We start from the raw sequence: 15,609 nt of genomic DNA on the forward strand, positions 1-15,609 counted from the left end.
AGACATGGAACTCTCTAAAGTTGTTAAAATATTCATGGTGAGCCATTCAACTCTCTCCTCATTCTTGGCTACGAAAGCACGATAAACACAGGTGGGAATCTCATCAGCCTGTTGGTTGGTTCACTGTCCATCTGGCGCCCCCTCTTGTAGGAGCCTTTATCACATCACCCAGGGCTGACCCATCTCAGGATCACAGCTGATTTTCCACAGGTGGCACCACTTGCTGGTGACATGAAGGAACCATGTTAGCCACCTCCCAAACTCTGAGGCTTCTCCTGGGAGGAGCCTGCAGACACCCAGTCCAGCCTCTGCACAATGATGCTCCCCAGTGTCACTCCCGGCTTGCTGCCCTGGCCTCTAGCTCTGGCCAGAACCTCGCTGAATTGTCGATAGATGTCCCCCATGCACCACGTCTAAGCTTGGGGTCCAGAGGTGACCATGGTTCTTATTTTCTTCCCATCGATGGACTGTTTGATCTTCATGTAATCGTGTTGGCAGGAAGGCCAGTACCACCCTCTTGAGGCCTCCCCGAGCCGCCTCTGTCTATAACTGTCCTAGCGCCCCAGGGGATCAGGTCTGAAGCCTGGCACTCAGACACGAGGATGACAGCTGGAGAGACAGGAATCCACTCCTGCTGTGGCTTCTGCTGAGGCTCGATGTGGCCATACAAATGGATCCCACAGGCCCTGACTTCACTTGACTCGCTGCAGGGATGCTCCCACACTGCCCCGTTCCCCCCCAGAGACAGAGGGCTTTCTGCTTGTTCCCGAAGGCCCCACCCCCGAGGGGGCACTGGGTCCAGTGGAGCGTCCAGCCTGGTTCCCCGCCAGCCCTTAGGGCTTTGGTGGGGCCTGGAACATCAACTACCCTCCCCTTAGGGGCCCGTTTGTCCTTTCCAGCCAACAGACCTAGGTCATAAGCACTTTAACTCACCTGAGGGTGTTTTCCTCACTTCAGGGGCAGTGAGGACGGGGCTTCTTCACACTCCAAGTGCCCCAGGTCTGGATGCAGACAGTCTGGCTCTCCCCCAAGTCCTGCAGTTCTGGGCCACACCTGCTGCTGGTCACAGTCTGTGCTGTGTTCTCTTCCAGGACAAGGGGTGCACTCTGACCCCCGCCCCGCCCCCACCAGCGGTGGCAGAGGCGGCGGACAGGCAGGTGAGCTGGGGCCTGAGACCGTGCCCGCAGGTCAGTGCCCCAGAGGCCGCTGGTGACTAGAGGGGCCACGGGGCAGAAGGCAGCATGGGATGGGAGGAGGAGGAAGGTTCAGGATAAGGAGATGAAAGGGGGAACGGACAGCACTGTGAGGGCCTCGGCCATGAAAGGGAAGAGAAATCACAGTGACAGCTGGAGCGGTGTCGGCGTTAAAAGCTGCGGGCTGTTTTTTTTAATTTTATTAATTACCGATATATATTGACAGATTTCTTATTTTATTAAAGATTATGTTCCATGTCATATAACAGGATAGAGTATGTTATTATTTATTAAATAATACATAATAGAAGATATACTAGCATATTATCTTCTGTTTATTTTTTAGCAGATAGTATATAATACATATGTAGGTGTTTATACACATAATATATAATTCATGCATCTATATAATATATAACCCATAACAAATAATGTAAGATTATGATTAATATATAATATAACAAGATTACATAACAATAATTATGTAATATTACCCATTGTATGTCTTGGTTCATGACACATTCTCATCTTAGGTGCCTGTCAGAGGTATTTATGTATTAAAATTAATATTATAAGACACAGTTATGAACCTATCACCCAGCATCATAACAGGAATATTGACAGTGACATACTGTGTCCTCTTTCCCTATCCTGCTCTTGGCCTTTTCTCACAGGAAGTAACCAGCATCCTGAATCCTGGCTTACCCTTGCCTTGTGTTACTTTCACACACACAACATTTAAGATCAGTTAAAACAAATGAACTGCAGGTACATGCAATGAAGTGGATGAATCACACACTCCATGTTAAATTGAAAAAGTAACCCCTAGAAGGTAGCCGATAGTGTGCTATGCTTTTAACTGTGTATATATATGTCAACTAAACTCACTGAATTAAGAACAACTACAGCTAGAGTCCAGGTGGGAGAGGGACAGATAAAAGGTGAGGTGAGCAGGTTTGCTGCAGGTGAGCGAGTTCCTTTCCAGTGACATGTCATTCTCTCTGAAGCAGGAGGCAAGGCCATCTGCTGGGAGTCAGGGAAGAGACAGAGGGAAGGTTAGAGGTGTGCAGAGAGCAGAGAATGTTGACACCACTGAGTGATAAGTGGGGAAATGTGCTCACTAGAGAAATCCTGGAGGATTGCCTGGCAGCGGCAACATGGTGGGCATTGATTTGTAGTCTTGGAAATCTGTGCTGGGAGAGCCTGCTGCCTGCAGGCTCAGAACAAGTAGAGCTGGGTGAACCGAGATGGAAGTCGGCCTGGTGAGGAACTGAAAAGGTCAAGGCTCAAGGGGGTTTTGTCTGTCATAAAGAGAGTGCTGACTGTGGATGCAGAGCTGGAAGGTGGGGAAGTGGAAGTAAGAGGAACGTGGACAGGCAGGAAAGCAGAGGAGTCAGCGCATGATGCCCCAGTGAGGGTGAAGGAGGGCCAGGGAGGCTGGTGGAGAAGAAGCTGGACGGCTAGAGGTGGGCACTTAAAGGAGAGAGGCTGGACCTTGGGTGGAGACACGCCCGGGTATGAGCCCGGGGGTAGGGTGAATGGGGGGTGGCTGGCTCAGGCTGACAGAGAAGAAGACCCTACAATGACCATACTGGGTGGTGGAAGGAGAATGAACTTTGACGTCTTGATGGTAGGAGGCGAGGCAATACAGAGCTGGTGGTCCAGGTGCTCCTGACTGAGGCAGATGAGCAGGGAGGCCAGGGTGGCAGGCACTGCTAGGAAAGGATCTGGGTTTTCCATGTGCTCCCACGAGGGGAGGAGCAATCATCTGAAGGTGGAAAGTGAGCACAAGGAGGCCAACCCAGGCTCCTGATCAAACGGGGGTTGTTAAGGTGCAAAGCGTCAACTCCAGTGATGGTGGCCCAGGAAGCAGGGACCACGGGTGAAGTGAGGGGGCACTCAGAGAAGAGAGGGAGAAGAGTCTTCTGGGTGTAGGGGGAAGAGAGGCCCCAGGACAAAGGAGCACAGAGGCACAGTGATGAGGATGGACTGGCTCTATGGTGACACTGCAGGGATGGCTGGATCTTTGTCCTGAGGGCTTAGGTTGGGGGGACTACTGGCCTCATGAGGATCCCCCTCTCAGCAGCCTGGACAGAGGCTCTCGCTCCTGAGAGCTGTGTGGCCACCACTGTTCCCGGAGGGGCTCTGCCTCCATCTTCTCTTATCAGACTTTCCTGCCCAGCCCCCGACCGCCAGCGAGGGAGCCTGGGCCTCGCAGCTGTTTGCCGTGGAGGGACACAGGCTCCTCGGAGGAGCAGGCGGATCTTACTTTGCTCCGTAACCCAGGGCCTAGCAAAGCGCCAGCCCATGTGTGGGCCATGTAGGGGCTCGGATACTTACTATACTAACTCAAAGCAGTAGAATTGCAGAGCTGGAGGAAGTGACCACTGAGCTCACAGAGTTCACTGCCCACACCCCCATTCTACAGATGAGGAATCAGAGACCAAGCAGTGAAGCAGCCTTGGCCAAGGTCACGCTGCTCGTAAATGCTGGCCTGTGTCGGGCATGCCAAGTGATGAGCTGCAGTGAAGGGGCTGAGAGGGGTCTCTGGGTCCAGAGAGCTCGGGTTCAAGTCCCAGCTCTGCCATTTATTAGCCGTGTGACTAATGAATGTCCTTACCTTTAAAGTGGAACGCATAGTGGTGCCAACTCATTGGGTTGTCATGAACACAGCGTTCCTGGAACAGCAGGACAGAGTTCTGTAAGGGTTTGCTGTTGCTTTGGTTATGATTATTATCACCAAGTGAACCCTGAAATGAAGAACAAAGGCAGCAAGAATTTTTATTTTAAAGGAGTTTCAAATCCTCTGATGAATGCTTCATTTCATCTATTCAAGTTTTCATTTGACCCTTATTAACAACTACACAATGGATGACTTTTGAGGCAATCTTGCTTCATGTCTTTAATTCTCACTAACGACACAGGCTATTTAACAGGCAGCAGTTTCTTTTCCAGGAAGAGGGACAAAAAGTTAAAAATGACTCAGTGCCTCTCGGTCCCCAGTGAGTTGGTTGTGACCTGTCAACCCAGCTTTGGGGAAGTGCCTGCTCCCCCTGGGCCCACTGAGCTGCCCCGCAGCCTCCAAGGGGTGCCGTACCCCCACACGAATCCAGTCTCTTGGTTCCTATCTTTGCTTCAGATCCCTCAAGGACTGCCCATGCCCCAGGGCCCCATCTGCCCCACCAGCCTTGGCTGCTGGACTCCAGGACACCATCCTGGGTCTCAACCATCCCCTGTTCCTATGACCGCCCCACTACTCTACATTTTGTCCTTCAAGTGTGGGCTTCTGTGGCTCGCCACACAGCAGGGGTCTCCCCGTCCTCCACCTTGGGTAACTGCATCGTCCTGCACGGTGCCTAGGGAACCCGTGTGGAGGCAGGAAGAATACAGAACAACAGGTACTCAGAGGGGCTGCCTTTCCCACTGCAGGGGCCCTAGAGAGCTTTCTCCCAGCTGGTTATTCACAGGCGCTGAAGCTGTGGAATCTCGATCTCACCAATTTAAAGGGCATCATCACTAATTACAAAAGCAATCATTTCTTCAGTAGCAAAAGGAGAAAAGACTTTGTGTTCCCCACCTCCAACTGTTTTCCTCCACCTTCAGATGTTTCTCATCTCTGGGCAAGGGTAGAATGCAACTCACAGAATATTATTTTTCAATGTCTTTTCCCACTCTGAAGATTGCTTTCCCAGAACCGATGAAGGCTAGAATGGTTTAGCTTCCCTGGACTGAGGATTCAGAGGCCTGGGGGGAAGGTGGGAGGGGGAGGTGAGATAACTCAGCAATATTGAACCTAACAGAGACATTAAAAAGTTCTATTCTAAACAGAAAGGAAGCAGGATGCTATAGAAACAGGAAAACCATAGTTGGAAATGCAATAACGAGTTGCAAGAGAATAAACATAAAGATGTAAAAATGAAAAAGGACATCAAAATAAAAAGAGTTGGGAATGGGAGAGGGGAGCAAGAAAATGTAGATTTTTTTCTTTCTTTTTTTTCTTCGTTATTCTTAGGATGTGTTGGAGCCTACGTGATTATCAGTCTAAAGGAAATAGATATAGTAATGGGCTGATATATTTGAAGAATAAGGTAACCACAAATCAAAAGCATACATTAGAGTCGCAAAAAAACCAAAAAGAAACAAACTCAAAATGGCTTAAAGACTTAAATATTACACACGACACTATAAACTTCTCACAAGAAAACATAGGCAAAACATTATTTGACATACATCTCAGCAATGTTTTCGTAGGGCAATCTAAGTAACCCAAGCAACAGAAATAAAAGCCAAAATAAATAAATGAGACCTAATTAAACTTATAAACTTTTGCACAGCAATAGAAACCATAAGTAAAACTAAAAGACAACCTATGGAATGGGAGAAAATATTTGCAAAAGATGAGACTGACCATGGCTTAATTTCTAGACTATATAAATAGTCCATACAACTTAATAAGAAAAAAATAAACAACCAAATCCAAAAATGGGCAGAACAACTAAACAAGCAATTCTCCAATGAAGACACACAGATGGCCAATAGGCATATAAAAAATGCTTAATATCGTTCAATTATCAGAGAAATGCAACTCAAAACTACAATGTTATCATCTCACACCAGTCAGAATGGCCATCATTCAAAAGTCCACAAACCATAAATGCCGGAGAGGCTGTGGAGGAAAGGAAACCCTCCTACATTGTTGGTGGGAATGTAGTTTGTTGCAGCCACTGTGGAAAACAGTATGGAGATTCCTCAAAAGACAAAAAAAAAAAAAAAAAAAAAAGGCTTATCACCTAATCCAGCAATCCCACTCCTGGGCATATAACCAGAGGGAACCTTCATTCCAAAAGATATCTGCACCCCAATTTTCACAGGAGCACTGTTTACAATGGCCAAGACATAGAAGCAACCTAAACATTCACTGACAGATGACTGGATAAAGATGCGGTATTTAGATATAACAGAATATTACTCAGTCATAACAAAGAAGGAAATAAGGCCATTTACAGCAACATGGATGGAACTGGAGATTATCTCACTAAGTGAAATAAGTTAGACAAAGACAAGTATCATATGATATCATTTATATGTGGAATTTTTAAAATAATGATACAAATGGACTTATCTATAAAACAAAAAACAGACTCACAGACTTATAAAACAAACTTAGGAGTTTGGGATTAACAGATACAAATTACTATATGTAAAACAGACAAACGACAAGGATTCACTGTAGAACACAGGGAAGAATATTCAGTATCTTGCAACCTATAATGGAAAAGAACCTGAAAAAGAATAGACTATGTATATGTACAACTGAATCACTATGCTGCATACCTGAAACTAACAAAACAGCTGTATAACTGAAACTAACAAAACATTGTAAATCAAACACATTTCAATTTAAAAAAAATTGATAAGCTCTAAATACCTTTATTCAAAGAAAATCTTGAACTCTTCCCTCTTACAAAATTTAAAATGGGTAGCTTGAGCAGGACCAAATTATACTGGATGGGCAGTTACATATCTTCTCCAGCACGTGGCCCATGCTACACACACATCGTGTTTTCCTACAGGTAAGAACAGCCCTGACTGCACAGCGAGCGACTCTTTCTGGGACAAGGGCCTCTGTGGCAGTGGCCTCCTTGTCACCGCTGCATCTCACCAGGAGGCCAGGGTTTTCAGAGGGGAGGGGACATAGAGCTCATACACTTCAAATTGACTTCCCGAAAAAACTATGGAAAAACCAAATTCACCTGCAGTGTAGGAAACATGAGCAGGGCCCCTAAGCAGACCGACAAGCCCAAAGTAAGATGGCCCGATGTTCAGATCGGAACCAGAACAAAGACCACCTGGCCCCAGTTAAATGACCACCACCTCACCTGCAACGAACTGCTCGTACTCAATGTCAGGGATGTTTCTGTTGAGACTTGGGAGGTCAAAGGAGTCGGACCAGGGATCGGGGCTCTGCCAGTGGTAGAGGTGGCCCCAAGGGAATAGCACCAGTACCGGCTCCTCCATCTTCAGCAGGGTCTTCAGGAGGAAGGCAATGTGGATGCAGACGTTCCTAAGGAGGTTGAAGCCCTCTGGAGGGTTGAAGTCACACAGAAGGTACCTGGCTGGGAGCAAAGGAGAGCGGGTCTTCAGGGCCAGGCCTCTGCACAGGAATCCCGGCTTAGATAGAACAGATACAACGGGAATCCCTGCACAGCCCATGGCCTAGACTCCAGACACATTCAGCAGCTTCTGGTTTGTAAAGTGGAGGCACTGCCCACCCATCTCCATGTGGCCAATTACTTCAAGTCCGGGAGCAGTTGCGGAAGACATCTTGGCATCCGTCTAACACCACTAAGCACCCGACTAGCATCTGAGCACCCGTTCTCCAGGGGCTCTCAAACTTCTTGTTCTACAGAACCCTATACACTCTTAACAATTACTGAGAACTCCAAAAGGCTGCTATTTATGTGAGTTTAATCTATCACTATTTCCTGTGTTAGAAGTTAAATAAGAAGTTAGAGAAAGTGTATGAATTCACTTAAAAATATTAACAATCTACTGTATGTTACCATTAATACTCTTAAACAAAATATATTTCTATTTTTCAAAAGAAAAATCATTAGTGAGAAGAATAGCAGTGATTTTAATTTCTGCAAATCTCTTTTGGACTGGTGAGAGCTGAATTCTCCTATCTGCCTCTGCATTCCCTGTTTTGTGATATCGCAGGCCAGGTTTTCCCTGGAAAACCCCGCAGGAACTCGGGAGAGCAAGAGTGTGCAAAAGGCAGGTGACATCCCGGCGTTTCTATGAAAATGGTCTTGCACCTCAGGGGCCTTGGATACACTTTGATAACTGTTGCCCTATCCAAGGCGAGACTCTTCTACACAAGAGCCAGGCAAGGGTCCTGGATTCTGTAATGAGTTACCGCCAAAACACCCCTCCCTTCTCTGTGTGTTTCTCACAAGCTCCATTACTGCAGATGAGGATGTAATCCTCAACTGGGGCCTCTAATCCCAGAAGACTGCTAACTTCAAGAGGGAGGGTCCCATCTACCATCCCTACACCCCGCATAGTTTATTTTGAGTCAAGCCCTAGATAACTGCTTATCGGCACTGACCCTTGTGTCTTTTTCCTGAGGTTGACTGAAGGAACCAACATCTGGATGGAACTGAAATTTCCCTGCAGATAAACAAGGCTGATAAGCCACCCCATTCCAACATCTGATTCTGGGGCTCTTCAAAACCCGGGTAAGGCCCCGCTTCATCTAAGATGGGTCCTCCGCCTGCCCTTCCCGGGGGGTTCTGGGAGGCCGCGGCCACCAAGGGCGACCCAGACTCGCGGCCCCAGCCCCATTGCCTGAGGGGGAGGAAAGCTTGAGGCTGTGCCCAAGCCCTGCCCCGCCCCGCCCCAACACGCTCCCCGGCACCACAGCCCTCCCCGGCCACCGCCCCAACCCCGATCCCACCCCGGTTCATGTCCGCCGGCCCCGCCGACGGCGCGGACGTACGTTTACCGTCTGTGGGACGCCGCCCCAGACAGGATGTCGGCCGCCGACTGACCAGGCCAGAACTAGTCGCCCGGCCGAGCAAGCCGCCATCCCCAGCAGCAAGCACCGCCATGGTCCCGGGCAGCTGCACACTTCCGGAGCCCGCTACCCGCCCCAGAAGCGCACGCCGGCCCGCGCAGAGCGTGGCGCCTGTAACCATGGCAACTCCGCGGGGCCCTCCCCTAGCGCTTGCGTCGTGCGTCCTCCCGAGTCTAGTTGTGCGAGGGCAGAACTTGCGGAGCCAATGGGAGCCAGGGCGCAGCCAGGACGGGGGTGGGGGGAGGCTTATGGGACAGCTGGGCGGGGCCGGGGAGGGCAGGGCCGCCCGGAAGTCCTGACCTGCAGGTAGCGCCGGCCGGAGGCTGGGGCGTTGCTGCCACCAGTGGGCGGGGCAGCGGGGCAGCGGGGCGGGGGCACCCTCACCTGTCCGTGTGTGGGGATCAGCCTGGGCTCCGTGGCCTCCGCTTGCACCGGACGTGGACCCAGGCTACCGGTGGGCAAGATAGAGGACTGAGCCCAGGCACGCACGGCTGGCCAGGTAGGGCACCTGAAGTGCAGATCCGCCAGGCCCGCTGCCGGCCTTGAATACGCGCTGCTAGGCAGTTTCCAAGAAGACGGGATCTGTCATAAGAGGGGAGGTAGGGCTTGGGTACCAGATGTCGGGTTGGGTGCAGTCTCACAGGAGAGCCACGGTGAGAGGGCGCAGAGCGGCCCCTGTGTTGGCGGGGCTAAGAGTTTGGGGTATAGGGTCGGGGTGGTGTGTGCCTTTCTCTGTGGTCTCCTCACTCCAGAGCAAGGGGCTCTGCTTCCCCCCTCCCCTCACTGCACTCCCTGCCTTCCCCAGCACCACCTGGGGTGTGGTCATGTCGAGGCAGGGAAAGCCCAGGGAAGGGGCTCATTCAGGGGCAGGGGCCACTCTGCAGGGATGCTGGACCTGACAGCAATGCAGTGCTTCGGAACTCCCCTGGGCTGGGTTTCTAACCAGTGGGATGGAAGGGCCTTTCCTTCCTGGGGTGCATTTGGGGGAACTAGATACGTCATGAATGTCAGCCCTGAAAATGGAGGCTGTGCTACATCCATTCTTGGAAAGAAAAATCAGGCCCTTCCAGCCCAGGTGACTCAGAAAGTCAGTCAGCAATGTTCGGGGTCCCCAGTTTAGGCTTTCAAATAGAGCTGAGCGGCTCAGGAGGCCAGATCCCTGTCCGTGGCTCCAGGAGTAGGCTTTCTGCTGGGGGACAGGATCCTCACAAACACCTGTGTCTTTGTGGGTCACTCCCCTCTGACAAGCTGGGAGGCAGGGTGCAGTTGTGGGAAATCGTGTTTCCATGAGGAGAGGGCCACCAAGTGGTGGGGGCACAGGAGACAGTGAGAAAGAGTCCCCTAGCCTTTCTGGAATCAAAAAACTGGCAAATGTGAAAAAGTGCATAATTTGTTTTATTGAACAGGCTGCTTATGTACGTTTGGAGGGCCAGGTTCAAGGACTCTGCATCCCTCCAGGACAATAGCCTCAAGAGAAGAACAGACAGAGCAGGAAGAGATGTGGGGTTTCTCCCAGGAATGAGGCAGAACAGGGATTTCTGCAGATTTGCAAGGAGACCCCGACCGCTGAGCACCGGGTTACAACCCCACGTGACCCTTGTCGTGTTTGGCTTGGGCTCTGGGTCTGGCCTGATCATGTATTCTTCCAGCTGAGTTCCAGAAATTCAGAGGGTAGACTTAGAGAGGCTGCGTTTGGAACCCGGTGTGGAGACGGAGGTTCCTTTATCCTGAGTCCCCTCAGCCTAATCACTGTAGCTGAGTTCCAACACCACCCAGGCCCCCAGGGTGGCCGTGGAGGGAGAGCAAGCCTGGCAGGTGACCCAGGGGTCCCACTGCTGTGCCCCTCCCTTATCTTTGTTCCCTTTCACCCCGGAAGGTGTGATTGTCTCATGTCATGGTGACAAGCCATCTCTCTTCTCTGTCAGGTGGGATCCCCACCCCCGCTCAGCCTTCTTTCTGCATGGATGCTGAAGGACCAGGCTCACTTGAAGTTCTGAGTTTGAGCAGTAAGGTGGAAACAAAGAAACCAATGGAAACAAAGAAACAAGTCATTGTGGCAAAGCTCCCCACCACAGAGAAGCTGCCCTGAGTGGAAGGGAGGGTGTGGGCATGCCCATTTGTTTCGTGTCTCCCAGTGCTCTTCGCTTTCTTATTGCAGACCTGCATGGTTACAACAAAATGATCTGCAAAACTGAAAATATTTACTCTCTGGCTTTTACAGAAAAGGCTGACCAGCCTCTGGTTCCCGTACCGGTCAACTGATTGGAGTACCTTTCCAGTTTGGAAACATCTGGGCAGGCCCAGGTTTGCAAAATTCTTTAAGAGTAGTTATGGAGTTTTGCTTCTAAACATTTTTATGGCTGTATACTTCTGAGCTGAGGTTGTGCTGTGTAATTCTGAGCCGGGATTTTCTCAAACTGTTTCTTATTTCTTATACCGGACACCCCTAAATTCCAAGGGGAATGGGATGTTAAGGAAGCCATGGAGTTTAGGAAAAAGATACAGATTTCATTTCCATTTAAGCATCGATGTATCTCCATCCTAGGCAGTATCGGTTCTGTGGTATTGATAGGGGAACTAAATAGCAACCAAATTTATAGAAAATAGTGGGTCATTGGGTACACAAGTTCTTCTTTTCAACATTTTTGTAGTGTTTGCAGTTTAAGATGACCGTTCCTGAGAAACAGGCAGCCTCTTAGAATGAAATAGCATTTTCCCTGAACCATACTCAATTTTTATTTCGTAGACAGCAGGAAGGGCAATCACACATCCAACACTTGGGGACCTCAAAGATAAAACGTAACTTTCTGGGAGCACACTCCCCCCGTCTCCCTCTGCTCTTTTCACTGTCCCATTGTCCCTGAAGGCTCTTTTGTATCTTCTGCTCATGACTCCAGTAACTCTTCCTTCTCGTCCCTCAGCTGGTAAGTTTACTTTTCTACTTTGACCAAGCAAACTGAAGCCAACAGAAGAGAACTTTCACCAGCAACTCCCAGCACATCCGCTCGCCTTCTGATGTCTGTGACCTCACTCTCGCTGCCCCACCTCTTATTACAGGTGACATCGAAAGCCAGATCATCCAAAAGTCACCAGGGGGCCCATCCATACAATCTTCTCCGGGCTGTCACTCCCACATCCATCCTCTCTGTCACTACCTCATCTATTTTGTTCTCCTGCTAGTTGGCTCCTATCAGTATATAAAAGTCCATCCTCTTAAAAGAAACAAACAGCACTCCTTGACTCTAATTGGCCCCCACCAATTGCCACCCCATGTCTTTGCAGCAAATCTTTAATGAGTCGTTTAAACTCACTGTCTGCATATTCTCTTGAGCCATTCCCTTTGGCACCCACTCTGGCTTTCCCCCTGATCCCTCGCTCTATGGAAACTGCTCTGTCAAGGCCATCAGTGACCCCACGTTGCTAAATATAGTGGTCAGTTTTTAGTCTTCATCATGCGTGGCCCTTTGGCAGCATTTGACCCAGCTCTTCCATTTCTCCTCCCCCGTGTTCCTGCTTCACTTGGCCTCCAGCCCATCGCTCTGCTTTCGATCCACTGGCTGGTCTTTTGCCAACGTCTCCTCTTTTTTCCAAATATTTACTGCGAATGTGCCTCGGAGTTGGGTCCTGGGTCTCTCCTCTATCTCACTGCTATACTTTTGGTGGAAGCAACCAGACTTGGAAATTGACATGCCATCAATTTCTCGATTTGTCCAAAACTCCCTGATTGGCCTTTTCCATTTGGAACTCTCTCCCTGATACTCATATTCTTTTTCTTTCATTCATCTTGCTTTCACATTCATACATATGTTCTACTGTGTAAATTACTTTTCCAAATTTTGAATCAGTCCATACATATCATGTGAAATGCTCAGATCTCTATTATTTCCACTAAGATGCTTATTCTACCTTAGAACCTTTCTGCATTTCTGTATTTATGTCAATAAAGTGAATAGTATTTCTACAAGCCTCATAGTTAAACAGTGTGTTTGTTTGGGGCTACTATGTAACATGAAATAATGATACATCAACATAGTCCTTTTTCATTTAATTTTATGTAACACCAAGATGAGGTTTTTGCACTGAAGACTGTTTCATTGAAATTTTACCTACGTTATGGACAGTCAGTTTATGTGAAAGCCCTCATTTCTCCCCTTTTCTGATATATTTTCCATTTGGCTATTATAACATATACCTTGGCATGAAATAAAATTCCAAATCCATTCACATAATAAAATTAATACATTTAAATTATATTTTTTAATGTTAAAAAGAAAGAAAAAAAACCCCAGACTCCTCTACCTATTAGGCATTTCTGTGGCAATATCTAATAGACTCCTTAATCATGACATTGAAGAACTGAGCTGATTCCAGCCCCTTTCCACCTGCTCAGCCCCATCTTGTCCCATCCCCTGTGGATGGAGAGGACATCCATCCCATTTTCCAGGTCCAGATGTTGGAACCATGTTCTCTCTCTCTCTCTTTCTCTTACACACACACAGACAGCAAATCCAGCTTGTTAGAAAATTCTGGCTACTCTGAAATCATTAACCACATACTCCCTGTTCCCCACCCTCCTAGGAGCCACCTTCAACCCCTTGTTGGACACCAATTAGCCTACTTCTTCCATCTTTGCTTTTCTACAATCTCATCCACACAGAGTCAGAGGGAGCCTTTAAAAGCATACATTGAGGGGGTGGGTGTAGCTCAGTGATACAGTGCATGCTTAGCATGTATGAGATCCTGGGTTCAAACTACAGCACCTTCACTAAAATAAATAAATTAACCTCCTCCCAAGAAAACTCAAAACAAAAGCATAAATTGGACATCACCCATCCCATCAAAACTCACTAAAAGGGTCACCATTCCATTAGGAGCCAAAGTCGTCCCAAAGTCTTCGAGGACCCGGCCTGCTCTGCCTCTCCGCCCACACTCTCCCCATCACTCTGGGGGCCTCTGGCTCCGGCTCTTCCTTCTTCCTCCGGATCTATTCTGCTTCAAGTTCATTACTCCTTGAGATCTGCCAGGATTGCCTTATTCCCTCCTGCCTGCCTCCCACCCCACCACCATCACCTGAGTTTGCTCATATCACTCTTATTTTTCCCCAAGCTCTTGCTACCCCCATCATGTTGCCTGTTTTCTCTGCTAAAACTCTGAGCCCCCAGTGATGGGGAGTCGTGTCTATTTTGTTGACTAATAAAGCCCAAGAGCCTTGGGAATGGGTATAGTTACTAGATTCCCATAAGTAGTAGGAGCTTATACAGATTTGCTGAATGAAAGCAGAGGTCCTGGTCCAATTCGATGGAGCACTTCTGTGTCCTGCTCAAAGATTAACTCTCCTTTCCTCCTGAGAGAGGGTGACCACTTCCTTGGTGATCAAAGGCAAGATCTATTTTCTTTATGCTGTTAACCTTAGGCGGGGAGACTGGGGGATCTTCATTTATATTTTAAAATTTGATTCACTCTGCAGTTTGTCTCCTGTCTATGTATCCTTTTGAGAAACCGTTTATGAGTGATCATTCTTCCATCAGATTGAACAGGATCCAGGGGGAAGTACCAAGCCTGTCCCATCGGCCATCCTGTGTGTCATGTCCTGTGACCCAGAGGATGCTCAGCACGTAAGTGAACCAACAGGAGTGAGTGAAGTGATGGGAACATCTCATTATTGTGGTGGCTGCACTCTGTCCGATGCCTTGAGATTTGGGGAAGGGTTTACAACTGCGGAGGCGAGATGTCAGGTCCTCTGTGCTCTTCCTGAGTGCCCTGGCCTTACCCATTCCCCCAGCCCCCTCTGGGCAGCCAAGCCCAGGAGCTGGGCCCCCGGCGATTGTGCTGATCAATAATCCACCTCACCCAATGTCCGGGGGTAAGAGCGGCCAGCACAACTGTTTGTAGACTCTGAAGTCAGGTCCTTGGAGGAATTCCTCACTGAACAATGTTTTGGACCTTTTATTTTTCTCTATAGCCTCCAGCTGAAGAAACAGATTGCCTTAGGTACATGAAAGGTGAGGACACCTACTATCCCCATGGAGCGCAGGTGGGGCTGGGAGTCTGCTGTTTGTACAGCCGGTGGGCTCGTGTTGCTTTGGGCATCCCTGTGCCTGAATTCCTGCAGTACACTCGGTGGTAAGAACGGGGGTGCCTGGCAGGGAGGGAAGCGGGTCGGGGGACTACACAGCTGGGGAGACGTTAACCTGGGGTGAGCGGGAGCCGGCTGATGCATGGAATCTCGGTGCAGGGAACTCTCCAAACTCAGAGAGGTTCCCACTCCCGCAGGGTCCCTTTGATCAGGGTGCTAGGCTGTCAGCACTGCAGGGTCCCTGTGAGGATCATGGTGCCTTCAGGCAGTGGGAAGTGAGGGGTCCAATGGCAATTAAATTAACTGTGCACCCAAAGCCAACCCCCGTCTCTTTCAGCCTGTTTCCTAATCTGCAAAACTGGAATGATGTTAACCATCCCGCAGGTTTGTTGATGGGCTGGGACACACTAGACTGCCAGGAGCTGGAATTCCTCTGTGCCCTGATTGTAATCCTTCCTTCACACTATTTACTCTCACAAGTTCAGTCTCTCTGTCTCTCTCATTCACTTGTAACTTTCTCTACTGCTCTGGTTTCATTTGATTCCCACCCTCCTCCCAATCCCCAGATGAGTGAAATTAATTTCTGTGTGTCAGTTCCAAATTCCCGGGAAAGATGCTCTGTCCCCTCTGGATTGGTTGTCCAACCCATCAGTTGCAGTCAGAGGAGTGAGTCCCTCTGTGACCAGAGGAGGGGCTCTGCCCAGCCCCCCAGCCACCACTGTGGGAGCACATAGCTCTCCGAGGAGGAGGTACTGGCTGTG

At 49.1% G+C, this 15,609-nt stretch overlaps 2 protein-coding genes across 34 annotated transcripts in view; one reads left to right on the forward strand and one right to left on the reverse strand.

Annotated features, from left to right (window-relative positions):
* Window positions 1–1,408: 1,408 nt before the first annotated feature.
* LOC135320836 (GDP-fucose protein O-fucosyltransferase 2-like) lies at window positions 1,409–8,938 on the reverse strand. 6 transcript variants are annotated; one of them, XM_064483891.1, is made up of 5 exons: window positions 8,695–8,913; window positions 7,073–7,309; window positions 4,836–4,937; window positions 3,814–3,943; window positions 1,409–2,216 (listed from the first exon to the last, which is right to left on the reverse strand). In XM_064483891.1, the coding sequence occupies exons 1-3, from the start codon at window positions 8,891–8,893 to the stop codon at window positions 4,930–4,932; spliced, it is 444 nt and encodes a 147-aa protein (XP_064339961.1). In that variant the 5' UTR covers window positions 8,894–8,913; the 3' UTR covers window positions 1,409–2,216; window positions 3,814–3,943; window positions 4,836–4,929. The 6 variants fall into 6 exon arrangements, with proteins under 6 accessions (XP_064339961.1, XP_064339960.1, XP_064339957.1 ...); XM_064483890.1 differs by having other exon boundaries at window positions 4,771–4,937; XM_064483887.1 differs by lacking the exon at window positions 4,836–4,937 and having other exon boundaries at window positions 3,814–3,871; window positions 8,695–8,917.
* Window positions 8,939–9,089: 151 nt separating this feature from the next.
* Window positions 9,090–15,609, forward strand: part of LOC135320846 (uncharacterized) — a 59,583-nt gene continuing 53,063 nt past the window's right edge. For 16 of the 28 annotated variants that reach the window (XM_064483925.1, XM_064483926.1, XM_064483927.1 and 13 more), the window contains exons 1-5: window positions 9,090–9,271; window positions 10,698–11,829; window positions 14,301–14,387; window positions 14,735–14,895; window positions 15,186–15,232. In XM_064483925.1, the coding sequence (XP_064339995.1) occupies window positions 11,788–11,829; window positions 14,301–14,387; window positions 14,735–14,895; window positions 15,186–15,232 (337 nt within the window). In that variant the 5' untranslated portion in view covers window positions 9,090–9,271; window positions 10,698–11,787. Of the gene's footprint in view, window positions 9,372–10,697; window positions 11,830–13,528; window positions 14,152–14,300; window positions 14,388–14,734; window positions 14,896–15,185; window positions 15,233–15,609 lie in introns of those variants that run through there. The other 12 variants (XM_064483906.1, XM_064483911.1, XM_064483912.1 and 9 more) reach the window with 12 other exon arrangements.

Source organism: Camelus dromedarius, unplaced genomic scaffold, assembly GCF_036321535.1.
Source record: "Camelus dromedarius isolate mCamDro1 unplaced genomic scaffold, mCamDro1.pat HAP1_SCAFFOLD_185, whole genome shotgun sequence".
In the NCBI taxonomy this organism is placed as follows: Eukaryota; Metazoa; Chordata; class Mammalia; order Artiodactyla; family Camelidae; genus Camelus; species Camelus dromedarius.

Excerpts from the sequence above, each read along its gene's own strand:
- LOC135320836 (XM_064483886.1), bottom strand. The coding sequence starts at position 8,893 with ATGGTTACAGGCGCCACGCTCTGCGCGGGCCGGCGTGCGCTTCTGGGG. Across the intron at positions 7,310-8,694 it reads GCGTCCCACAGACGGTAAAC|CCAGGTACCTTCTGTGTGAC; the intron begins GTACGTCCGCGC and ends CTTTGCTCCCAG.